The 26554-nt window shown below is 44.7% G+C and overlaps 1 protein-coding gene across 1 annotated transcript in view; it reads left to right on the top strand.

Annotated features, from left to right (window-relative positions):
* trpa1b (transient receptor potential cation channel, subfamily A, member 1b) overlaps positions 1-26554 on the top strand; it is a 182105-nt gene that overhangs the window by 64988 nt on the left and 90563 nt on the right. The window contains exons 12-13 of the mRNA XM_068032656.1: positions 14574-14738; positions 18516-18630. Of these exons, the coding sequence (XP_067888757.1) occupies positions 14574-14738; positions 18516-18630 (280 nt within the window). The remainder of the gene's footprint in view (positions 1-14573; positions 14739-18515; positions 18631-26554) is intronic.

The raw sequence follows: 26554 nt of genomic DNA, 5'->3' as shown, positions 1-26554 counted from the left end.
ACCATTGCCCTCACTTTTCTCATCCTGCTTAGGCCATTCAACTGCTTTCTACATTGTATCCAGGAGTGTGGCACCATGTTCCTGCCTTCTCCATTACCTCCAACCACACCTTTTTGGTGTCCTCAACAACTACTTCCTTATGTCACTAGGGAACAGTATATCCCACCGAGTCCTCACAGCCCCTAGCAGCACATTCAGTAAGGTATCTGGTGCTTCTCCTGGCATGTTCTCCTACACTGCTCATTAAACCCAGCTTGGTCCTTGGCATGATGACAGTGGTAGAGTGAGGGATATCCTGGGCCATAAGGTTACAGGCTGTGGTGGAGTCCAATTCTGCCCATAGACCCTCATGGATGCCCAGTTTTGAGCGGCTGATCTGATCTGAATCTATCCCATTTAGCATGGTGGTAGTGCAACACACCATGAAGGAACATATCCTCAGTGTGAAAATGGGACTTTGTCTCCACAAGAACTGTGAGGTAGTCACTCCTACCAATACTGTCAAGGACAGCTTCATCTGTGAGAGATATTTTGGTGAGGATGAGGTCAAGTAGATTTTTTCCTCGTGTTGGTTCTCTCACCGCAAGCCCAGTATGGAAGATGGGTCCTTCAAGATATGGCCAGTTCAGTCAGTGGTGATGCTACTGAGCCATTCTTGCCATTGGACATTGAAGTCCCCCCACCCAGAGTACATTCTGTGTCCTTGCTACCCTCAGTGTTTCTTCCAAGTGGTGTTCAACATAGAGTAGTACTGATTCATCAGTTGAGCGGGGTGCAGTAGGTGGTAATCAGCAGGTTTTCTTTCCCATGTTTGACCAGATGCTATGAGACTTCATGGTTTCCAGAGTCAATGTTGAGGACTCCCAGAGCCACTCTCTCCTGACTGTATACCACTGTGTCACTGCCTCTGGTTGGTCTATTCTGCCGGTAGGACAGAGTTTACCCGGGGATGATGATGGTGGTGTCCAGTACATTGGCTGTAAGGTGAGTCTGTGAGTCTGACAATGTTAGGCTGTTGCTTGATTAGTCTGTGTGACAGCTCTCCCAATTATGGCACAAGTCCCCAGATGTTAGTAAGGAGGACTTTGCAGAGTCAACAGGGCTGGGTGTGCCTTTGTCATATCTGGTGGCTGGCTCAATGCCAGATGGTCTGTCCAGTTTATTCTTATTTGACTTTTCTGTTGAGGTTTGATACAATCGCCTGATAGGTGATTACTAAGACTTGATTTTTATTCCAGATTTATTTAGTTAATTGAATTTAAATTCCCCCAGCTGCTATGGTGGGATTTGAACTCGTGTCTCCAGAGCATTAGTCCAGGCCTCTGAGTTACTAATACAAAAGTTCTGATGTAAAGTCAAAGACTTGTAATGTTCACTCTTTCTTCACAGATTCTACCAGCCTTGCTGAGTATTTCCAGCATTTTCTGTCTTTATTTACTCTGGATTAGTAGCATGTCAATAGTCGATCTCTCTGCACGAAAGCCACACTGTGCCTCAGGGTAGACGCGCTCGGCTAGCTTCTGGAGCCTGTTCAGAGCGACTCGAGCAAAGACTTTCCCCACTATGCTGAGCAGGGAGATTCCACGGTAGTTGTTGCAGTCACCGCGGTCACCTTTGTTTTTATAGAGGGTGATGATGTTGGCATCGCGCATGTCCTGGGGTACTGCTCCCTCGTCCCAGCACAGGCATAGCAGTTCATGTAGTGCTGAGAGTATAGCAGGCTTGGCACTCTTGATTATTTCAGGGGTAATGCTGTCCTTCCCAGGGGCTTTTCCGCTGGCTAGGGAATCAATGGCATCACTGAGTTCCGATTTGGTTGGCTGTATGTCCAGCTCATCCATGACTGGTAGAGGCTGGGCTGCATTGAGGGCAGTCTCAGTGACAGCATTCTCCCTGGAGTACAGTTCTAGGTAGTGCTCAACCCAGCGGTCCATCTGTTTGCGTTGGTCAGTGATTATGTCCCCCGATTTAGATTTGAGGGGGGTGATCTTCTTGATGGTTGGCCCAAGAGCTCTCTTCATGCCATCATACATTCCTCTGATGTTTCCGGTGTCTGAGGCCAGCTGAATATGACTGCATAGGTGTTGCCAGTAGTCGTTTGCGCAACGCCTAGCTGTTCTTTGTGCAGTACTTCTGGCTGCTTTAAGTGCTGCGGATGTTAAATCGCTGGGGGCTTTCTTGTAGTTCAAAAGTGCAATGCGCTTAGCGGCTATGACAGGTTCCAGCTCTTCATTATGAGATTGAAACCAGTCTGCATTTCTCTTCGCACTTTTGCCGTAGGTGGTCAAAGCTGACTCATAGATGGCGTCTCTGATGTGGGCCCACTTGGTCTCAGCATCCCCTGTGGGAGTGTTTTGAAGGGCTGTTACAAGTGAATTTAGAAATTTTTGTAACAGCTGTGGGTGAGAAATTCTGCTCGTGTTGATGCGCGGGTGGCCCTTCTGCTTGGAATGATGCAACTTCTTTGGTCTGAGTCTAACCTTGCTGCACACCAGGGAGTGGTCGGTGTCGCAGTCCGCACTGTGGAAGCTGCGTGTGATTTGAACACTGTTTAAGGCGGCTCGCCTTGTGACAATGAGGTCTAGCTGGTGCCAACGACGTGATCTTGGGTGCCTCCATGAAACCTGGTGACAGGGTTTAGTGTGAAAGAACGAGTTGGTGATGCAGAGGTTATGATAGGTACACAACTCAAGCAGTCTCTGCCCGTTCTCATTCATCCTTCCAACGCCATAGCGCCCAAGGCAGGAGGGCCATGAGTCATGGTCGGCCCCAACCCTGGCATTAAAGTCCCCCAGCAGGAATAGGTGTTCGGTGTTGGGGATGCAGCTAATGATGTTATGGAGTTGTTCATAGAACTGGTCTTTAGCTTCAGGTGCGGAACAGAGTGTTGGAGCATAGATGCTGAGTAGGTGTACTGGACCAGAGGTGGTGAGCAGTCGGATGGACAGTATGCGTTCCGAGCCATTTGAGGGAGGCTCTATCATGCTGAGCAAGGAGTTTCTGATGGCGAAGCCCACTCCATGCTGTCTTGGTTCTTCAGGATCCCTGCCCTGCCAGAAGAAGGTGTAGTCTTGCTCTGCTAGAGAGCCACTCGCGGGGAGGCGAGTCTCCTGAAGTGCTGCAATGTCCACATTGAGTCTACTGAGCTCGTTGTTAATGATGGCGGTCTTCCGAGAATCGTTGATTTGTGTAAGGTCTTCCGACAGGCCAGGACACATAGTTCTGACGTTCCAGCTTGCAAAGCGAAGGGCTGGTACCTTCTTTCCTTTTTTCATGTTGTTTGGTGCGGTGTATCAGTCCACCTTTCGGGCAATGACCCTGAGCTCCAAGCACCCATTGAAGCAGGCAGACTGTGGCGGGACAGAACCTTATTGACCGGGGGCTGCCCGGTTTGAGGCGGGCGGTAGCTGTCCAGTGAGGTGCAATGACCTCTCCCACCGACAAAGGCAACCCGTGGCGCCCAGTTTCTACGCCAATTTATCTGGACTTATAACCCGTAACTGCTGCCTTCCGTGTTGTTTCAGTCGCTGTGAGGCAACTATGGAGTGACCTCTCCATGGCGCATGCCTGGGCAAATTTATGGAGGTTGAGAGTTGCCCAGTCGTCAAAACCCCCCTCTCGGCCTTTCTGGTGGGGTCCAAAGGAGTGCAGGACACGACGTTTGGCACCAGTATGGCTGCAGGAACTGCCGGAAACATGCCAAAGGTGACACATGACCGCCTACGGGGTTCCGCTCCGGATTTTCTGTTAGGGTTTACTCCCTTAGCCTTGGTCTCTCCCGAGACGCCCACAAGGCAGTGGGGTTGTTGGGGCCCCTACACAGGTGTAGGATGGTGCCGGTGGGAGGAGGGGATGCAAGGGGGAGGGGTAGAGGGAGGGGGTGGGGGGGGGTGCAGGGGAAGGGGGTGCGGGGTGAAGATGGTGCGAGGGGGGGGCGGGCTGGGACGGGGTTGTGAGGGGGTGAGCTGAGAGGGTGGAGCAGGGAAGGGGACGGGGGTGGGGGGGGGTGGAAGGGGGGTAAAGGGGGGGGGGAGGGGGGGTGGAATCTGGTGCAGGTAATAAGCCATTTCCTCAGTGCCCACCATCGACGTCCGGAAAGCTCATCCACGTCCTTCGGGAGGTGAAGCATCATTTGGCAGACTTAGAGGTGATTACATTTGCTAAGGGTTTTTTTTTTGCAGTGGTTTAAATAAAGGCATGCAGCATTGCCGACAGTGCGCTGCAGATGCTCTCCGAGCCATCTCCCGCGGGCGCTTTGAAGTTGCGGCCGGGGGGGCCGTTCGTGGATGTTTTGGGTGTTCGGGGCACCTTTTCACAGGACTTCTCTCGGGTCCCGCAGCTCCTTCTTCACCTCAATGGACTTACCGCATGCCGTGGCTGCAGACACTCTGTGGCTTTCGTGCAGAGAGATCGACTATTGACATGCTGTTCTCCCTTCGTCAGATACAGGAGAAATGCCGTGAACAACAGATGCCCCTCTACATTGCTTTCATTGATCTCACCAAAGCCTTTGACCTCGTCAGCAGACGTGGTCTCTTCAGACTACTAGAAAAGATCGGATGTCCACCAAAGCTACTAAGTATCATCACCTCATTCCATGACAATATGAAAGGCACAATTCAACATGGTGGCTCCTCATCAGAGCCCTTTCCTATCCTGAGTGGTGTGAAACAGGGCTGTGTTCTCGCACCCACACTATTTGGGATTTTCTTCTCCCTGCTGCTTTCACATGCGTTCAAATCCTCTGAAGAAGGAATTTTCCTCCACACAAGATCAGGGGGCAGGTTGTTCAACCTTGCCCGTCTAAGAGCGAAGTCCAAAGTACGGAAAGTCCTCATCAGAGAACTCCTCTTTGCTGACGATGCTGCTTTAACATCTCACACTGAAGAATGCCTGCAGAGTCTCATCGACAGGTTTGCGTCTGCCTGCAATGAATTTGGCCTAACCATCAGCCTCAAGAAAACGAACATCATGGGGCAGGATGTCAGAAATGCTCCATCCATCAATATTGGTGACCACGCTCTGGAAGTGGTTCAAGAGTTCACCTACCTAGGCTCAACTATCACCAGTAACCTGTCTCTAGATGCAGAAATCAACAAGCGCATGGGTAAGGCTTCCACTGCTATGTTCAGACTGGCCAAGAGAGTGTGGGAAAATGGCGCACTGACACGGAACACAAAAGTCCAAGTGTATCAGGCCTGTGTCCTCAGTACCTTGCTCTACGGCAGCGAGGCCTGGACAACGTATGCCAGCCAAGAGCGACGTCTCAATTCATTCCATCTTCGCTGCCTTCGGAGAATACTTGGCATCAGGTGGCAGGACTATATCTCCAACACAGAAGTCCTTGAAGCGGCCAACATCCCCAGCTTATACACACTACTGAGTCAGCGGCGCTTGAGATGGCTTGGCCATGTGAGCCGCATGGAAGATGGCAGGATCCCCAAAGACACATTGTACAGCGAGCTCGCCACTGGTATCAGACCCACCGGCCGTCCATGTCTCCGTTATAAAGACGTCTGCAAACGCGACATGAAATCGTGTGACATTGATCACAAGTCGTGGGAGTCAGTTGCCAGCATTCGCCAGAGCTGGCGGGCAGCCATAAAGACAGGGCTAAATTGTGGCGAGTCGAAGAGACTTAGTAGTTGGCAGGAAAAAAGACAGAGGCGCAAGGGGAGAGCCAACTGTACAACAGCCCCAACAAACAAATTTCTCTGCAGCACCTGTGGAAGAGCCTGTCACTCCAGAATTGGCCTTTATAGCCACTCCAGGCGCTGCTTCACAAACCACTGACCACCTCCAGGCGCGTATCCATTGTCTCTCGAGATAAGGAGGCCCAAAAAGAAAAAAGAAAGTAGTCTAACATTGATGCTATGCTACTGTTCCCATCATGTGGGTCATCACCACGCATGTTGATGCCAATTGATTCAGAATCCTGGAAATGATATGGTAATGCAGTGGCTGAGTTAAAAAGCCCCTGACAGATGTGCTGCACTGACTTTTCGGTTTTCCATGCACTACCCTCACTCCCAGCACCTGGTGATCTTAAAATCCAGTCCAGTTTCTCTTTTATTTACTCTGTGAAAACCATTCATGATTTTGGACGCTTCTATCAAACCTCCGTTTAACCTTCTATCTTCTGAGGAGAACAACTCCCAGCTTTTACAGTCTCTCCACATAACTGAAGTTCCTCATGCCTGGTACCATTCTTGTAAATCTCTTCTGTACCCTCTCCAAGGCTTTGACATCCTTCCTAAAGTTGTGCCCAGAATTGAACACAGTACATCCAGCTGAGACCTAACCAATATTTTATAAAGGTTTAGCATAGAAGGAAGACTTCCATTTGTATCGTGCCTTTCAGGATATCCCTAAGATCTTTACAGCCTATCAAGTATTTTTGAAGTATAGTCACTGTGTAATGTAGGGAATAACTGTATTAATAAAGCCAAAAAGCCTTCTCCACTTGTACTGCCACCTTCAATGATTTTTGTATATACATCTTCAGGACTGTCTGTTCCTACATCCAGTTTAAAATTGTACTGTTTAGTTTAGATTGACTCTCCTTATTCTTCTGACCAAGATGTATTACTTTGCACCTTAAACTTCTCTGCATTAAATTTCATCTGCTATGTGTCTGCGCATGTGAATGGCCTGTAAACAGCCTTCCTGTTCTGCCACCAAATGAGGCCCTTAGCTGGGCAATTAATGCCAAATTAAGGGCCTCATCCTACTGCCGCCGCAACTCGTGGTCTTGGCGCCGCATGGGAAGCACAGCTCAAGAAACTGTGCGGGCTGCTACCTGGCTCGGGGGTAGTGGGGTGGGTGTGTCCTCATAAAAAGGCACTTAGTGCCTGAATGAGGGACCTGGCATTGGGAAGGTGGGGGTGACTCGCTGAGAGCCATCCGCTGCCCTTGCTAACAAGCCCCCTAGTACCCCCTCACCCGTGACCCCCACCCTGTGAGCCCCCTCCCACCCCAACCTACCTGTGGCCTGTGTCCAGCGATGCTCCTGGGGCTCGGCACTGCTCAGTGGAAGAGCTGCCGGTCTCTGATTGGCCAGCAGCTCTCCAAGGGCGGGACTTCCGTTGCCGGGGTCCTTGATCCTGTGGAAGGCCTGCCGCTGTGGACTTAACTGCCTAATTGGCAGTAGGTTTGGCAAGCCTTCCACAGAAGAGGCAATGCTGGATTCTTGGTGTCACTTTTTCTGGACATCGAGACCCCATTGCCAGGATAAAATCCCTCGCTAAGGCTCTTAAATATAAGATAGTCACCAATAAATCCAACAAGGAACTTCTTTACCCTGACAATGGTTAGAATGTGGAACTTGCTACAACATTGAATAGTTGAGGTAAATAGCACAGATGCATTTAAAGGGAATCTAGGTAAGTACATATTGGAAAAGAAATAAAGGAATATGCTGATAGGGTGAGATAAGAAGAGTGAGAAGAGGCTTGTGTGGAATATAAACACCTGCACAGAACTGTTGTGCTGAATGACCTGTTTCTGTTGTTATGAAATTGCTTCCATTTTTTGTTAAATATTTTTGAGGACTCATATTTAAAGTGTGGTAATGGATTCATTTTGGAAGACTGAAGATTTCATAGATGCTGGACTTTGTTTTTTTTGTTGAAAATTCACTGAAAGGACACTGAGAGATCTTGTTTGAAAACAATTGTGACTGGATGTCACATGCCTTAAGCTAAATAAACAACAGAAAACTTGGTGACTTGGGGGAGATGTTTATAGAGAAGTAACATGTCAAGATTTATGAGGGTCAGGAGTTGGTTTGGCTTCTGAGAAATTGTTTTCGTTCATTGGAAGGTGGACAGTGTTGAAAAGCAGTTTGTAGCCTGCTGAAAAAGAACCCCCCCCCCCCAGCTCATCTTTACTGCACCTTCTAAGAGACCCAGAAAAATCCAATGTGTCAGCTCCTCTTTCTCTACCTCTTTGAAAAAACCCTGCAAATCCAGAGTGTGATAACTGAACCCTCTGATGCCACATTTCTCTTGGAATGCCTATCAGACTATTTGTCAAAATCTCCATAACGAACTGCTTCTGAAAAGATTCCAGTGACCAATCTCCGCATACTCGGACGCAAGACCAAAAGGGACAACTGATATCATTCCATATCTTCACTTTTTTATTCAAGAATCAGCAAGTATTTGGCCAAAGTATTCCTTTTTTTGTCTTTATTTTTGTAAAAGACTTCTGAAGAGAGAATTTATTTATTTTCTTCCTTTGTGGGTGGTATTTAAAAAGGGAACTTTCATATTTTAACCTGTGTGTTAATGCTTTGCTTCATTGCCGGATAAGTCTTGTTTGATAAACTGATAATTTTGTTGTTCATTAAAGAAACCTGGTTAATGTATTTTATTCTGGGATAAGGAATAGAGTATATGATTGACTGTATCAGCAGCTGGGTAAACATTTAAAATATATGTTGTGACCTGTGGAGAAGTGGAACTAGAAAAGACAGTGCATTCCTCCTGCCTCGGTCGTAACATATAACTGGGAGCTCTGTGTGGGATAACCCAAAGCCGACAACATGCAATTGTAAGTGGGGTAATAATAATTGAAAAGGGAAATGGAAAACACTAGTTTTCTTGTGCATTAGAGTAAAGTTTACACTTCTGGAATGTCTTTATCAGTTGCTATGGCCTTACAGGGGAAGAAGGATTTATGCCTGTGTGATTTGACAAACTTAATCAAGGCTCAGCTCAAGAAATTGGCAGAAATGTTGGCATTAGAGTTAAAACCACGATCTAAGAAAGCAGACATAATTGCAGTAATAGCACACCATTTGAAATTGGAAGAAGAAAAAGATGATCCAGATGGTAATTCAGTTGAATTAGCTAAAATGCAGTTACAGATGAAGCAGCTTGAGCTTGAACAGGAAAAAGAAATAAAAAACTTGAACTACAATTTCAAAGGGAGCAAGCTGAGCGGCAGGAAAGATAAAGAGAAAAAAAAGAGAGAAAGAGAAGGAAGGAAATTCAGATTTTAAAAGCTAGAACTAAGACAAAGAGGTGGTCTTGACACCAGTGAAAATTTTGGTAAGGAAAAAACTGACCCCAGCCCAGGACCCAGTGGAGATCTGTTTAAATTTGTTCAAGCCCTCCCGAAGTTTGAGGAAAGGGAATTCTTTTGAAAAGATAGCTAGACAGATGAAGTGGCCGAAGGAAGGTTGGACACTGCTCATGCAAATCAGGTTTATGGGCCGAGCTCATGAAGTTTTTGCCATGCTTTCTGAGGAGGCTTCTGCAGATTATGAGATAGCAAAAAAGGCTATTCTTGCGGCTTATGAGTTAGTCCCTGAAACTTACCGGCAGAAATATCGGAACCTCTGGAGACAGCCTAGGCAGACTTATATAGAATTTGAGAGGGTAAAGCAAATTAATTTTGATCATTGGATGCAGGCACTAAAGGTAGAGGCCACATATGAGAACCTTAGGGAAATAATCATCCTGGAAGAATTTAAAAATTCACTCCCTCTGTTAGTAAGAACCCATATAGAGAACCAAAATGTTTCAACAGCCAGACAGGCAGCTGAGATCGCTGATGATTATGAGCTTGTTTACAAGCTAAAATCTTTTGTCTGTCACACGCACAAACCCAAGAAGGATGGAAGGTGGGAGGGTGAAAGGAAGGCAAGTAGTTGGGGACAAAAAAGGACAGCTGGGAACTCCCCAGGATTTCCTCCTCAGGCCAGAAAGGAAGATGTTGAGGGTGGAAGTGAAGTCTGCAAGCCTAAGTGTTATCATTGCCACAAAGTGGAACACCTTCATGCAGAATTCTGGAAGTTGTGGGGCAAACCCACAGGACTTATTGGGGTGCACAAGGCCAATGTAAAGAAAGGGGCTCTGACCAAGAGTACGACAGATGAGGCTGTAGCTCTGACTGCAGCTCTAAAGCCAAGTACAAAAACTGCTGTGAGTGCAGGGGATGTGAACAAGATACCTGAGAGTTATGGGAAATTCTTGTCAATAGGAAAAGTAACTCCTTATCCCTCAAGTGAGGCAGGTAAACCCATAGTTATACTTAGGGATACAGGAGCCACCCAAACTCTTTTGCTGGGGAAAGACATAACTTTTCCACCAGAGAGAGCACTCTGAATGCCAAAGTTTTAGTGAATGATATAGGCAGGGAGTATATACCCGTACTTTTGTATTGGGTGTGCCTGGAGTGTGACCTAATGTTTGGAACAGTAACTGTAGGAGTTGTCCATACTTTGCCTGTAGACAGAGTTGACCTACTCCTGGGGAATGATTTGACCAGAGCGAAGGTAGTAACTTCTCCAGTAGTCACCAAAAGGCCAAGTGAAGTGTCATGAAGACCCCACCAGCCAAGAATGAGGCATTTTAATTTCATCATATGAACATTAATTTTAAACTGTTGCTGGACTGAAGAGATGAATTGTTTAAAGAGATCAGAAGTGGCTGGAAAAAATTGCGTACTAAGAGACAGTTGCCTAGAGAGACAATAGAACTGCTACCTGATCCAATTAATCCAAATGGATTTTGATCACCAGACATTGAATGTGTAAGAAAGCCAGCATTCCAGGGTGTCTGCTCAGATGGAGAATCCACAAATACAGGAGTTTGTTAAAGCAGCTAGTCACATTACTAACCTGCTAGCCTCGGTTTTTGTTTGAACTGCTCACAGCACAGTTTTGGGTGCACCTGCAATTGAACTTGGAAGAAGAGAACCTCTCTCCTGGCTAGCTCTCTTCTCTCTCTCAAATCTCCAGATCCATTGAAGTCACTTAAACCGCAAGAGAGAAAAGACTCCAACATCGAAACAAGTTTTAAAGTGTGCACTGGGCCCCAACAAAACGACAAGACTTACTGGCAATCAAAGAAGCTACATCGAACTCAAAAGACTGTAAATAAATCCCAGCTATTACCACAAACTTTTCCCCTTTATTCTTTCTACTGTTCTGTCTCTATCTGCATGTGTGTTTATTGTGTATGCATGCTAGCGTGGTTGCTTTGCGTATTCATAGCTGTTAACCAAATTAGAGCTTAAGATTAATAAACTTCCATCTTTCTTGTTTAATTCTAAAAAAACCTGTCTGGTTGATTTTTTTATCTCTCAATTGGAGAGCAATGAACAAGGATTCACTGAGGGGGAGCTAGAAACATGGTGTTTTAAAAATTAAACGCTGTTACGGTGAAACCAGGTAAAAGCTGAGAGGGAACCCCTAGACCCCTTTCTCACCTGGTCATAACAGAAGTCAAAGAGACAGAATAATTGCAGGAAAACATTCCAGGAACTTTTCCTTCATGGGTAGTGACCCAAGCAATGGCGAAACAAGTTCCATTCTTGGAGGTAAAATTGGCACCACAGACAGATAGCCCAATATCTGAAACTTTCTTTGGGGAATTAGATAATCTGAAGGAATGTTTAATAAGTCTTCTCTAATCAAGGCTCAGCAAGCCGATCCAGAGTTAAATAAAGTTGCACAAGCAACTCTAACTGAAGCTAAGGCAAAGGGAGTTCCGGAAAGCTACTCTAGTAAAAATAGGATTCTGATGAGGAAGTGGAGACCTCCTCACAGACCTGTGGATGAAGAATGGACAGTAGTTCACCAGGTAGTGGGACCGTCCAAGTATCATCGAGAATTATTAAGGATAGCCTATGAAGTTCCTATGACGGGACGTGTAGGAATATGGAAAACCCAATCATGCATAGGTTGACATTTGCACAGGCCCTTTCCAAGGACATGGTGCAATTTTGTAAAAGAAGCCATACACACCAGATTGTGGGAAAACTGCAACCTGCCATGGCATCTCTGATTCCTATACCAGTTTTTTGGGGAACCATTTAGTAGGGTGTTGGTAGACTGTGCAGGACCTTTACCGAAAACAAAAGCAGGACACCAAAATATACTGACTATCTTGGTTTATGGCTACTCGGTTCCCAGAGGCCATTCCCTTGAGAACAATCTCTGCTAAGGAAGTGGTAGAGAAGATAGCCCAGTCCTTCACTCGATATGGATTCCTGATTGAGGCCAAAGCATTCCTTTTTTGGTCTTTTTTTGCAAAAGTCCTCTGGTTACAAGAGTGCTTCTAATTTTTATAAAATATGTTTTTAAGGACTTATAGTTGAATTATGGACATTGATTCATCTGGAATCTTGAAGAGATTCTGAGCTTTGTGTTTCTTTTAAAGAAGCCACCAGAAGGTTTCCAGACTTCGCTTGTAAACAAGCCCTTACTGCAAGGCACCTGTATTTGAAGAAATCCTACATATCGAATGTATGGGAACTGTAACCCCTGTTGTCGCATTTCTGCTGTAAGGCCTATCGGAAGCCTCTGTCGTTGCATTTCTTGGAAAGCCTACCCAAACTGATCTTCAACATCACCTGGAAAGAACTGTTCTAGGAAGGTCTCAGTGACAGCCGCTATAAGCATTTGGAATGCCAAAGCAAAACAAAGGGACATCTTTCCATATCTTTTCATTTTTCTTCAAGAATGAGCAAGTATTCAGCCTAACTGGGTTTTTTGACTTTTTTTTTTGTAAGAGCTCTAAAACGAAAATCCCTTTTTTTCTGTTTAACGTGTGTGTGTGTGTGTGTGTGTGTGTGTTTAACGTGTGTGTGTGTTTAACGTGTGTGTGTGTTTAACGTGTGTGTGTGTGTGTATGGGTGTGAGGAGCTAAAGTAAAAAAAAAGGAGCTTTTATATTTCAATCTGTCTGCTTACGCTTGACATCATTATTGGTTAAGACTTGTTTTATCATAAACTGATAATTTTCTTGTTTATTAAAGAGACCTAGTTGGTGTGTTTTATTCTGGGATAAAATAGAGTCTATGATTGACTGTATCAGTAAGTGGGAAAAAATGTAAATATATGTTGTGATCCATGGAGAAGTGGAACTAGAATAAACAGTGCACTACTCCCGCCTCGGTTGTAACACTCTGCACAGAGAATTTATTTATTTTTTATCACGTGTGTGTGTGTGTGTGTCTGAGAGAGAGTGTGTGGCCGGAATTTTACACCACCCCAGCAAGCCCGATGGTGGCAGGGGGGTGGCGTAAAATTGAGTGGGAGGCTCCGGGAGGCCTTCCCGACCTGCTCCCTCCTCTGCCCCACATTACGTGGGCCGAGGGTGGTGGGGGGGGGGGGGAGAAATAGGCCACCCACCCCAGGCCAATCAGCGCCCTTAAGTGGCCACTTAACGACACTTAAGGGCCTTTGCCCGCCTCCACAAGGATTTTTACCCATGGCATTTCCTGCGTTCGGAAAACATGAAAGGCCTCCCAGTGAAGCCTAGCAGTGTCTCAGCGCACTGGTGGGGTGGTGGGGGGGGAGTGGACCCAGACAAATGGGCACAGGGTGCTCAATTGAGGGCTGCCTCCACTTCTCCAACCACCCCCAGGACCCAAGACACCCCCCCTTCCCCTGAAATAACCATCATTGCCTCACCGGGGCGCAAGTGATTAGCCCGGCGAGGCAGCCCTAACTTACCTGGACTCCTGGCTCCATGTCCTCGGCTGGGCTGCAGTCCCGATAATTGGCCGGCAGCTCAATGAGGCGGGACTTCCTCCCTCAAGCGGGTGGAAGTCCCGCCTCGGAACATTTAAAGCCTGGGGACCCATAAAATGCGGGTCAGGTCCCAAGGCCAGGCAGAAGCAGGTTCACCATCGACTTTTACATCGGTGGCCAGCTCCCATCCGCCTGACGTAAAATTCAGCCGTGTGTGCGTGCGTGTGTGTGTTATTTAAACATAGAACTTCCATATTTCAATCTGTGTGTTAATGCTTTGCTTCATTACTGGATAAGTCTTGTTTTGTAATAAACTGATAATTTTGTTGTTTATTGAAGAAATCTGGTTGGTGTATTTTGTTCTGGGAGAAAGAGCAGAGTCTATGATTGACCATATTGGTAACTGGGTAAACATTTAAAAATATGTTGTGACCTGTGGAGAAGTGGTACTAGAAAAGACAGTTCACTCCTCCCGCCTTGGTCGTAACACTTTGCTGTAAATTCTTTGTAATCCACCTGAGAGGACAGATGGAGTATCGATTTTATGTCTCATCCAAAAGACAACACCTCTAACAATGCAGTACTCCTTCAGCACTGTACTGAAGGGTCAACGTAGATTATGTGCTCAAGTTTCTGGAGTGGGGCCTGAATACATAACCTTCTGCCTCAGAAGCATGTGTGTTACCATTGAATTAAGGCTGACATCATCAATAAAATCGGATAAACTGGATTCCAAGCCAAAGAAGTTAATATTAGGAAGGGCAAAGAAAAGCTAGGTGAAAGAGGTGGGTTTTCAGTAGGGTTCTATGGGAGAAGAGGAAAGTGTAGAGATTAAGATTTAAAAGTTTAAGGGATTAAGACTCAAATTGCAGAGCGTGAGGCCTGGGTGACAAAAGATAAGGTTGCCAATGGTGAGATGAAGGGAGAGACCAGAGTCAGGGGATTGGAGGGTTCAGTGTGGGGGATTGTAGAACTGGAAAAGGTAATATAGACAGGAGAGACGAGGTCATGAATGGATTTAAACACAAGGATAAGAATTTTAAATTTAATGTGATGAAGACTGGGAGCCATTTTACTTTTAACCACAGTTACGGCCGGCTCGACACATGCAAGCTACTTCTGCAGAATATAAATGAGACAAAACTGCTGAATGAAGGAGATGAGAAAGGAAAGACTCCACTGCTCCTGGCGGCACAGAATGGGCACACAAAAGTGGTTCAACTGCTCCTCAGAAAAGGAGCTCTCTTTGTGAGGTAAATGAGCACCAAGAATGATTTTGCATGAATAATTTCTGCCTTTCTGGTTGTTCACTATTATTTGGTTATGTAGCTTCTTTTGTAACTTGAGACAAACAACTTAACTGGCCTTAGAAATGAGCACAGAAGTGCCTGTCATTTACTTATATTTTCTTTGCTTAACTCAGTAAGAGATGTCTCTGCAGAGGAATAGGTCACTTTCCCATTATTTGCACTCAGCATCAGGTAGGTTTCCTTTATTCTGCCCAAACAATATGCACCAATTCTCATTTCAGAAGAACACTCCATACTCTACGACTGTAACACTTCTTTTCCCACATCATTTAACTTTATATGGCCTCTGTACATAAGATTGCCAATGTAGTGACAATACGAACATATGAATTAGGAGCAGGAGTAGGCCACTCGGCCCTTCACGCCTGCTCTGCCATTCAATAAGTTCATGGCTGAACTGATTACTCCACATTTCCACCTACTCCCGATAACCTTGCACCCCCTTACTTATCAAGAATCTATCTACTTCAACGTATAACCAATTCTGAACAGATTCTGGGATAGGAGAGGATTTAAAAATCAAGATTTCTGTATTGCCCTCCTTGGTTAAAGATGTCAAAAAGGGTATGGAACATGCTTGTTTTAGTAAACTGAGAAGGACTGCAAAGACTTTGAAAAGGTATAGGCTGGGTAGAGCAATGGACAGACAGGTGTCTGATATAAGTTTGTTTGGATAGATGTGAGGTAGTACATTTTGGGAGGAAATATACCTTGAACGCTTGAATGAAAAGACACTGAAGGATATGGGTGAGCTGAGAGATCGATGGGTTCAAATATATAATTCTCTGAAAATGTGCATGTTAATGGATAAAGCCATTAAAAATATTAACATTTTTAAGATAGAGACAAAGTGTAGAAGAATATAGCAGTAGTGATAAACTTGTAGATCACAATTAGAATGCTCTGTGACATGTTTTCATTGCCCCAGAGAAAGAACATTAAATGTACAGCCTACATTCACCAGCATGATGACTGGGATAGGAAACTGTAGTCATGAGGAGACACTTCAGATATTGGGACATTTTCCAATGCAGCAGAGAAAGCTATGAGAGGAATTAACAGTGGTTTGAAAAATTCTGTTCCTCCTCCCTGCATCCTCAAAGTGCTTACATCTGGGCTTACGTGGTGACTCCTACTCTAACTCCTTCCTTTTCAGAATCTTAAAACTGTAAAATTTCTTACCTTCCTTAATTTTCTCTTGTCTCTGTAAATTTTATGCTTTTAAAAGCACAAACCTTGTGTCACTCAATCACCTAGTCATAGAGAGATACAGCACTGAAACAGACCCTTCGAGTCTGTGACGACCAACAACCACCCATCTATACTAAACCTACATTAATCCCATATTCCCTACCACCAACCTACACTAGGTGCAATTTATAATGGCCAATTTACCTATCAACCTGCAAGTCTTTGGCTGTGAGGAAGCCGGAGCACCCGGCAAAAACCCACATGGTCACAGGCAGAACTTGCAAACTCCACACAGGCAGTAGCCAGAATCAAACCCGGGTTGCTGGAGCTGTGAGGCTGCAGTGCTAACCACTGCGCCACTGTGCCACCCAGATCGCCTCTTCCAGATTTGCCTTATCTTCTCTCCCGCTCTGTTCAACCTGGTGATGTGCTGGACTCTGGGTTTGGACCCTTCACCTAGATTGTTTCAATTTATAGAAAACCTGGATCACATTTAAAAGAAACTTACTATACCTACTTTCAGGAACTGAGATAGTCCATCACAGTTAAACAGCATTTAATTGGTACGTTAAAAACTAAGAAAATGTATTTTCATTTGGGTAGCAGCTTTGCCTCTGTTGCGCCTTCTCATTTCTAGGCTAAAATTAGTTAACTATTATTACACATATTATAATATTGAAAAGTATGTATAACTGTATGAGTTACTGGACAGTATATGTTGCATGAGGTCACTGTGCAGGTTAGCTGTGGTAGAACTTTCCAGTTGCTCTGTGCATCTGTCTCATAGTAGGTCAGCTCACTTGAACATTCTGTCAGGAGATCTGGGAGGTGTTTGTGAGAGGAGACAGTGACAAAGTGGAAAACAGGACTAAAGAGGAGGAGAAAGGGAATTGTTTTTCCCTTCATTGTCCCTTAGATAGGATTATCATGAAACGCACAGAGACATTAGCAGCTGTGTGACTAAAGAGCTGCTCAAGTGCCCCAGAGGAGGCCTTCTAATTGGAATAATTTTCACAATGCTCATGGGTTTTCTGGAGGTTCCCAGTGGCCTTTGCGCTAGCCAGTTCCATGGGCTGTGCTGAGCCCATTAGGTATGTTGTAGGTCTCAAACATCACTTTCCCATTATATGAGGAGCAGAAATCTGGTGCAGTAGAGCACATGAGGTGCCCATGATTGCTTTATCAGCCCCATTGGGTGCTAGTTGACGTTTCAATCTGATCTAGTGTTGAACAGCTTTTGTATGCATCTATTTAGTTTTTCCCACATACACTATAAGCTGTGTAATTATAGTAAAGGAGCTTATGTTTATGAATGGCACAAGCTTGTGATAGTGAGCACAATCAACATATTCATCACCACAGACACAAACTGCAGCCAAATAAACATACATCTATACAAATGATGTACTGTGCCCCTATGAGATGTGTGGGATACAAGTACCATATGTGTTACTATAACTATGTTATTATATCTGCTTTCATCTTTCAGCAGCTACCTAATATGTTAGAACAATTGTCTAGAATAATATATAGGAATACAATACTTGGTTATGCTGTTAATTGTTGACTTCAGATGTGCAGTAAGTCGCAGATCTCTTTCTCATTGTTTAGCAAATTTAAACCACACAAATTCAGATATGTGGTTTCTAGAAAAACTGCTATGAAGAAAGTAACTTACAGTAATGCCATTTTTTCTGACAATATGTTCTCGATATTAACTCCCCAAGATGAGCAGGAGAGAGTCGGGGCTGGGGAATAAAAGTGAAATTTGTGGAACCCACAACCCCCGGTTGCATCCTTCACCATTTCTACAGCTTAAGATATTGGCGTGTCCAAGTGTCCCACCATGGAGAGGCAGGACGCTTACTAAAATATTTACATTGGATTCCTATAGTACAGTCGGGAATCTGATTAGAAATTAACTTGTGCTGCATAGGTTTCCCAGGGGTCAGGGAACTTGGCAGTGAAATGGAGATGGGAGCTGCTGGCTCCCCAAGGTAAGTGGCTCTTTCAGCATTCCTTGTGGGCCAGGAGATGCAGGAGTGCTTCCCTCAGCTCCTTCAAGGAAGCTATCAGCCTCCCCAACTCCCGATCTGGAGACTTAGCCTCCAGACTTCTTGATTGCAGGCTTCCCTGAGTGGCGATTACCGACTAGAGCTTCCTTATCAGTGCCAACCTCCTCACCTCTCAATTTCTGACCGGAGTTCCCCATACCCCCCTACCCAATTGCCCACACCTCCACCGACGATTACCGGGGACCAACCCCAATGGTCACTGACTGTGCCATCCTGCTGCTGGTGTAGCTTCCTGCCTGCTGTCCAAGCTGTCCATTTGGCTGGTTGCTGGGTGGGAGGCAGAGCCACAACATGTTAATGATGCCCTGCCATTTAAAAGCTGCAGGATTTTCACGTTCTCAGCCTTACCCTCCACCCTCCCTGTAAATATCGGGGCCAAATGTTAGTTGGATATAAATTCAGTAGATGAGCTTTCCAAAACTGTTCTTCACTTTTTTTATTTTAATATTTGAAGGGATTACAAGTGTTGGACATGCTTACATTATGCTGCTTCTGGAGGATATACTCAGACAATGGAAGTATTATTACAAGCTAATATAACACTGCTCGACTGGGTGGATGAAAAAGGGGTAAGTGAATACATTTCATTTCAACAGGCTGGATGACGATGGGTTATGTGAACAACAAATGTGCTCTGTAAGGCTAATAGTTCTTTCCTTATTGCATTCATTGTTCATGCATCCAAGTTTGTACTGACCTGAATCTTCTGTTCAACAAGTTAAGTTCTGATTTTTCCTTTGGCACACATAGATGAAATTTCTCCTCCCATTCCACTTGCTGTACTGCACCTGACATTGCAGTCTTCCTTTTTCATTCATGTTGCTGCAGGTACCCTCAGAGGAGATAAAACAAATAATAAGATGTTATTATCTTTACCCAGGAACATGAGGTCAGAAATTAGTACTGGAGATATTAACAAACATTTAATGATTTTATCTGACAGTGTTCTGTCATCTGTTTAAATGACACCACCAACCCATTTAAAATAAATAACTAATTTGTTTGGTAAACCAGGGAATGTAATCTAAATGAAGTAAGCTTACAGTAATATTATAAACGGTATGTCCAGTCAATAATTGATCAGGTAGGTGTAAAATAAAATCAGCAAGTGGTCTAAATAGCCCATTTTCAGATTTTTAATTGGAAGAATGGCACTGAGTCACTGTGAGTCATTTACCGTCAGGTAGAGGAGAGAAGCTGGATCTGCAAGGGAGCACCTAGAATTGGGAGAGGATAAATCGAGAGTAAGGCTCTGGGCTTTCACTTCACTTACCTTCAGGGAGAGCAGAGAAATCGGACCTGCAAGGGAGCATCTAGAATTAGGAGAGGATAAATAGAGAGTGAGGCTCGGGGCTGTCACTTCACTTACCTTCAGGGGGAGGAGAGGAATCAGACCTGCGAGGGAGCACCTAGAAATGGGAGAGGATACACAGAGAGGTAAGACTTGGGGCCATCACTTCATTTACCTTCAGGGAGAGGAGAGGCATTGGCCCTACGAGGGAGCATCTAGTATCAGATGAGGTATCTTCAGGAGTCGGCGCGTGCTGACTGAGTTTGAAAAAACATTGAACAGTGATGTCACAGGAAAACTGTGAGGTGACTGGCTGGCGAGTAACTGCTGTTAGGGAGTGTCTGTAAATAGCTAGGTTAGTAAACTGCATTTTTAATAGCTGTAAATTAGAAAAATGTAAAAACAAATTTAAGCAGCTACCTTAAAATTAGTAGAAGGGAAGTAAGAAGCTGGTGAGTCTGCTATTAAAGTGGGAAGCATTATTGTATTACCAAGGTTTAAATTAATACAGTAAGTAGTGATGAGGAGAGGCATTAATTTAACAAAATTTAATAAAGAAATTAATTAATTAATTAGTAATTAAAACAGAATAAAGATGGCAGGGCCAGTGATGTGTTGCAGCTGCAGTATGTAGTAGCTCATGGACACCAATGTGATCCATGGCAAACATGTTTGCAGTGTCTACATCTCGAGGAGCTTTGGCTCAGAGCCAATGGACTGGATTTTAAGAAGCCCTCAACGTCGGGATCCGTGGCAGGGCTGGGGGCCTGAAGATGGCCCCGGATGAGGTCTGTCACAGACCTCGACGCCGGCAGGGCCTAGCCTGATCCTCTCGGTGGTGCTGAGACACTGTGGTGGCCTCCCTGCCACTGGGCGACAGGACCACAATTTTAATATTCAAATCAATTTAATTTACTAATTCAAAGATACTTACATCGCCTCTTGATGGCTCGCCATTATCTTAGGCCTGGTGTCTGGCACACCCATGCCTTCAGATCCCCACCTAGGGAAACAAGGCGCAACACTGGTGGGGAAGGGGAGGAGGTAGGTTTATCAGTTTTGGGGGTGGTGGGGTATGTGGATTGGGTCAAATTAACATCATGTGTTTAGTGAATGGTGCGAAGGGTTTTAGTTAAACTTTGTGCAGTTTTGGGGGGAGAAGGGCACAGTGTGAGAAGCGCCACTGTGGCGGCACAGTGGCGCAGTGGTTAGCACCGCAGCCTCACAGCTCCAGCGACCCTGGTTCAATTCCGGGTACTGCCTGTGTGGAGTTTGCAAGTTCTCCATGTGTCTGCGTGGGTTTCCTCCGGGTGCTCCGGTTTCCTCCCACATGCCAAAGACTTGCACGTTGATAGGTAAATTGGCTGTTAGAAATTGCCCCTAGTATAGGTAGGTGGTAGGGAAAATATAGGGACAGGTGGGGATGTGGTAGGAATATGGGATTAGTGTAGGATTAGTATAAATGGGTGGTTGATGGTCGGCACAGACTTGGTGGGCCGAAGGGCATGTTTCAGTGCTGTATCTCTAAAACTAAACTAAATTGTTATTGGAGTGGGTGGGAGAGAGGCAAAATAAATGTATTCATTTAATTTCATTCCATCTATCTTTAAATTTTTAAATAAGCCGGTAGGGCTGACAGCCCTCTAAAGATGGCATCAGCGCCTGCGCACAAGCAACTGACTCCATCGCTGGGGCCAGACAGCTTGCCCCCTTCGTGTGATCTGGTGGGGGGGGAGGGGGCTGCCCGCCCTGGCTATTTAAATGAGTCACTGCGCTTGAGATCGCGGCAGCTCTTTGGCGTGCAGCCCATGCGGACACGCTGCTACTCTTGAAGCTCACCACCAAGATCGGCGGCGAGCTTGTAAAATCCAGTCCAATCAGCTGGAGTCTGAGCTACAGACACTGCGATGCATCAGGGAGGGGGAAAGTTAGCCGGACACTTTGTTCCAGAAGGCAGTCACACTCCTTAGGATAGGGTCTTCTGATTTGGTCAGTGGTCAGGAACAGGAGTGTGTGACTGTGAGTGAGGAAGGTATGAGAAGGCAGAAGTGGAGGAGCTTCAGCCCGTGCAATTGTCTGACAGGTTTGAGGTTCTTTCAGCTTGTACGGATGAGAATGGGGGCTGCAGGGTGGATGAACAAACTGACCATGGTACCATGGTACAGGACGCCATTCAAGCAGGGGGAGTAAATAGGAACGTAGTGGTAGTGGGGGACATTATAGTCAAGGGGATAGACAGAGTTCTCTGTAGCCAAGAGCGCAAGTCCAGAAGGCTGTGTTGCCTGCCCAGTGCTAGGGTTCAGGACACCTGCTCGGGGCTGGAGAGGAACTTGCAGTGGGAGGGGGAAAGTCCAGTTGTCGTGGTCCACGTTGGGACCAACGGCATAGATAGGGTGAGGAAAGAGATTCTGCTTCAAGAGTATGAGCAGCTAGGGGCTACATTACAAAGCAGAACCACAAAGGTAATAATCATTGGTAATTATTACCTGAGCTATAAGAAAATTAGCGTGGGATAAATAAGATTAGAGAGTTAAATGTGTGCCTCAAAGATTGGTGTGAGAGAAATGGATTTCGATTCATGGGGCACTGGCAGCAGCACTGGGGAAAGTGGGAGCAGTACAATTGGGATGGTCTTCATCTGAACTATGCTAGGACCAGTGTTCTGGTGAGTCATATAACCAGGGTGGCAGAGAGGGCTTTGAACTAAATAGTGTGGAGGAGGGATCACTTGAGAAAAGACGTGGTAAATTAAGGGAAAAGCCAAGGCAATAGAGCAAGGTAGCAATAAGGGTAATGATAATCAAAGTGTGGCAGGAAGGGATAGAGTGCACAACTTAAGAGTGCACCAGCAGATAAGGCCAGAGTTTGCAACAATAGTAAAAAGACAGAACTAAAGGCTCTGTATCTGAATGTGTGCAGCATTGGTAACAAAACGGATGAATTGTCAGCACAAATAGAAATAAATATGTACGACCCGATAGTCATTACAGAGACATGGCTGCAAAGTGACCAAGGCTGGGACCTGAATATTCAAGGGTACATGACATTTTGGAAGGACAGGAAGCTAGGAAAAGGTGGGGGGATAGCTCTGCTAATTAAGGATGACATTAGTACAATAGCGAGAGATGATCTTAGTTCTAAAGATCAAGATGTAGAATCAGTTTGGGTAGAGATAAGACATAGCAAAGATAAGAATTCACTTGTGAGAGTAGTTTATATGCCCTCTAACAGTAGCTACACTGTAGGACAAAGTATACAGGAAGAAATAATGGGGTCTGTAAGAAAGGTGCAGTAATAATCATGGGTGATTTTAATCTACATATAGATTGGATGAATCAGATTGGCAAAGGTAGCCTGGAAGATGTGTTTGTAGAGTGTATTTGGGACAATTTCTTAGAACAGCACATTCAAGAGCCAACCAGAGTGCAGGCTATTCTAGACCTGGTAATGTGCAATGAGACAGGATTAATTAATGACCTCATAGTAACGGAGCTTCTAGGTAGCAGAGATCATAACATGATTGGCTTTTGCATTCAGTTTGAGGGTGAGCAGTGTGGGTCTAAAACAAGTGTTTTAAACTTAAATAAAGGAAAGGATATGAAGGCAAAGCTCGCTAAAGCGAAGTGGGAAATTAGGTTAAAGGATAAGCCAGCAGAGATGCAGTGGTGGACATTTAAGGAGATATTTCATAACACTCAGCAAAGATACAGTCCAGTGAGAAAGAAAGACTCTATGAGAAGGATACACCATCCGTGGCTAATTAAGGAAGTTAAGGCTAGTACCAAATTGAAAGAAAAAGCATACAGTACTGCAAAGATTAGTGGTAGGTCAGAATTTAAAAACCAGTATAAGAATAATGCAAAAAATAATGAGGGAGAAATCAGAGTATAAGAGAAAGCTAGCTAGAAATATAAAAATGGAAAGTGTTACGACCAGGTGAGAAAAAGGTCCAGGGTTCCCTTTCAGCCTTCATCTGGTCTTACTGTAACAGGGTTTAATTTTAAACACACCATGTCTTTAGCTCCTCCTTGTTCACTGCTTTCCAATTATAAGGCAAAGAAACCAGCACAACAGGCTTTCTCAGGTTTAAAGAAGAAAAGTGAAATTTATTAAACTTAAACTTAAACTCTAATTCGGTTGACACCTACAGACACATGTCGCACCCACGCTAGCATGCATACGCAATTCACACATGCAAATAGAGAAAGAAAAGAGCAGAAGAAATAAGTGGAAAAGTTTGAGGCAATATCTGAAGAGTTTTTGTTATGGGCCTTCGAGCTCACTGTAGAGTTCTTGATTGTAGGTAGGTCTTGCTTTTTGTTGGGGCCCAGTATTCTTCTTAAACCTTGTTGACTGTAGGAGACTTTTCTCCCTTGGGGTTCATGTGGGTTTTGGAGTTCCGTGAGAAAGAGATGGGAGCAAACAGGCAGACAGGAGGTCTTCTTCAGTCCAGGAGCATTCTGCTTTCTGCCAGTTCAAACACTTCTGCTACAATTTAAAAAACAGCCCGGACTGCCAAGCAGGTTAGTCATATGATATTTGTCATATGATTAACTGCTTTGACCACGCCTGTTTGTGATTGTATTGGAGCTGGGGATAGCTCCTTCATTCCACGCACTGTCTGTTAATTTGCAAACATGTCTTTCCAGCCAAGGGCCTGTCAACCCCCTGTCACAGGCCTTCTCTTCTTCCCAGCAACAATTTGAAATTTAATGTCCATGTGCTGAAGTTAATAATGCCTCATCCTTGGCAGGTGGGGAATTGCACGACAATAGTAAGAATTTCTACAATTATTTAAAAAAGAAAATGAGTAAATAAAGTGAGCTTTGGTCTTCTAGAAAGTGAGTCTGGTGAATTAATAATGTGACATAAGGAAATGGTGGAAGCATTGAACAGATATTTTGTGGCTGTCTTCACTGTAAAAGACAGAAATAACACCCTAGAAATAACACCCTAGGGTGGCACAGTGGCGCAGTGGTTAGCACCGCAGCCTCACAGCTCCAGGGACCCGGGTTCGATTCCGGGTACTGCCTGTGTGGAGTTTGCAAGTTCTCCCTGTGTCTGCGTGGGTTTTCTCCGGGTGCTCCGGTTTCCTCCCACAAGCCAAAAGACTTGCAGGTTGATAGGTAAATTGGCCATTATAAATTGTCACCAGTATAGGTAGGTGGTAGGGAAATATAGGGACAGGTGGGGATGTTTGGTAGGAATATGGGATTAGTGTAGGATTAGTATAAATGGGTGGTTGATGTTCGGCACAGACTCGGTGGGCCGAAGGGCCTGTTTCAGTGCTGTATCTCTAATCTAAAAAAAAATAATAAATCAAGAGGTCAAAGGGAGGGAGGAACTTAAAACAATTAAGATCACAAGGGAAAGGGTACTGAGAAAACTAGTAGAACTAAAGGCCTGATGCAGTCCCAGGACCTGATCGACTGCATCCTAGGGCCTTAAAAGAAGTAGCTACTGAGGCGCAGACACGATGGGCTGAATGGCCTCCATCTGTGCTGTACTTTTTCAATGGTTCTATAGCAGATGCATTAGTTGTAATTTTCCAAAATTCCTTAGATTCTAGAAAGGGCCCATTAGATTGGAAAATAGTGAATGTGATTCCTCTATTCAAGAAAGGAAGGAGACAGAAAACAGGAAACTATAGGCCAGTTAGCCTAACATCTATCATGGGGAAAATACTAGAATCTACTATTAAGGAGGTTATAGCAGGGCACTTAGAAACTCTTAATGCGATCAGGCAGTCAACATGGTTTTGTGAAAGGGAAATCATGTTTGACTAATTTATTACAGTTCTTTGAGCAAGGTGGATAAAGGGGAACCTGTAGGTGTGGTGTATGAGGATTTCCAAAAGGCATTTGATAAGGTGCCACATCAAAGGTTACCACACAAAATAAGAGCTCATGGTGTTGGGGGTAGCACATTAGAATGGATAGAGGATTGGTTAGTTAACAGGAGCAGAGGGTAGGGATAAATGGGGCATTTTCAGGTAGACAAACTGTAGCTATTGGAGTGCCACAGGGTGCAGTGCTGAGGCCTCAACTATTTACAATCTATATCAATGGCTTGGATGAAGGGACCGAATGTATGGTTGCTAAATTTGCTGATGACGAAAAAGATAGATAGGACAGTAAGTTGTGAAGAGGACATTAAGAGTCTGAAAAGGGATATAGATAGTGTTACGGACAAGTGGTAAGGGGTATGGGTGGTTCCCACTGCTCACCTCTGATCGCAATCGTGTTTTGTTTAAAATGATGAGTTAGCCCCTGAGTGTTTAACTTGCCAAATGACCAGACAGTCACAGGTTTTCTCATAGGTTTAAACAGAAGATTAACTATTTATTGAACAAAATTCATTCCCCAAAATGTTGGCAACACTACTCACACATACATTCACTCTCATATGCACTCTCAAGAGAAGATAGATAGCAGGTAAAGGGTAAGATTTCATAGTGTGGTAGGTTTTCATGGTTTACGGTAAACCTGTTGAATCTTCTAAGTTGAACAGTCTCTTTTAAAGATGCAGGCCTGGGTTTTTGTAGTCTTGAATTTGTTGAGATGTTGCAGATTTCTGGCAGTTAGGATTTCAGACAGGAGGTGATGGTCGCTTTTAGTTCGCTGCTGCACCAAGTGTAGAATTAGCAGCAGGGTTTCTTATTCTTGCTCAGGCTGCATATTTCCACAGCCCTGGGCTGGACTGATTTTCTGTGATGTTGCTATGATCTCTCTTTCTCAGCATTGCTGGAATTCAAGATTAATATAAATGTTTGCCCTGTGGCTGAGGAGCGACTAGACTGATCTTGATGTTTGAAGACTCCCTTTGTTCCTCAAAACAATTATCTTTGAAGGTGAACTTACAAATGTTAGCTTTGCCCATGAGGCTTTAGGATTCAGTTCTTGTTGGGCTACACAATGGCCTTTTGATGGTCCCATTTTGAGGATATGAGGGCTGTTCACACTCCATTGCAACGAAGGTTAGTTGGAGACAGAAAGTCTGAGAAAGTCTTAGTTTATTTCAGTATAGCTCAGATCCATGTGTGATTATCTATCTTACTTCCACGTCGACAGGTTGATTGTTTTTCAATCTTAGTTGACAATGGATGTGGATTATAAATCAAGAGGTGGTATGAGTCATGGCTTATCCTCCATTTTGTTGACAGCCAATGTCCTAATCTTTTAAAATTGTTCTAAGGGCTGGAT

The sequence above is a fragment of the Heterodontus francisci genome, chromosome 5, assembly GCF_036365525.1.
Source record: "Heterodontus francisci isolate sHetFra1 chromosome 5, sHetFra1.hap1, whole genome shotgun sequence".
Taxonomy (NCBI): Eukaryota; Metazoa; Chordata; class Chondrichthyes; order Heterodontiformes; family Heterodontidae; genus Heterodontus; species Heterodontus francisci.
The sequence above is the reverse complement of the archived record's forward strand: the minus strand, read 5'-3'. Positions and strand labels throughout refer to the sequence as shown.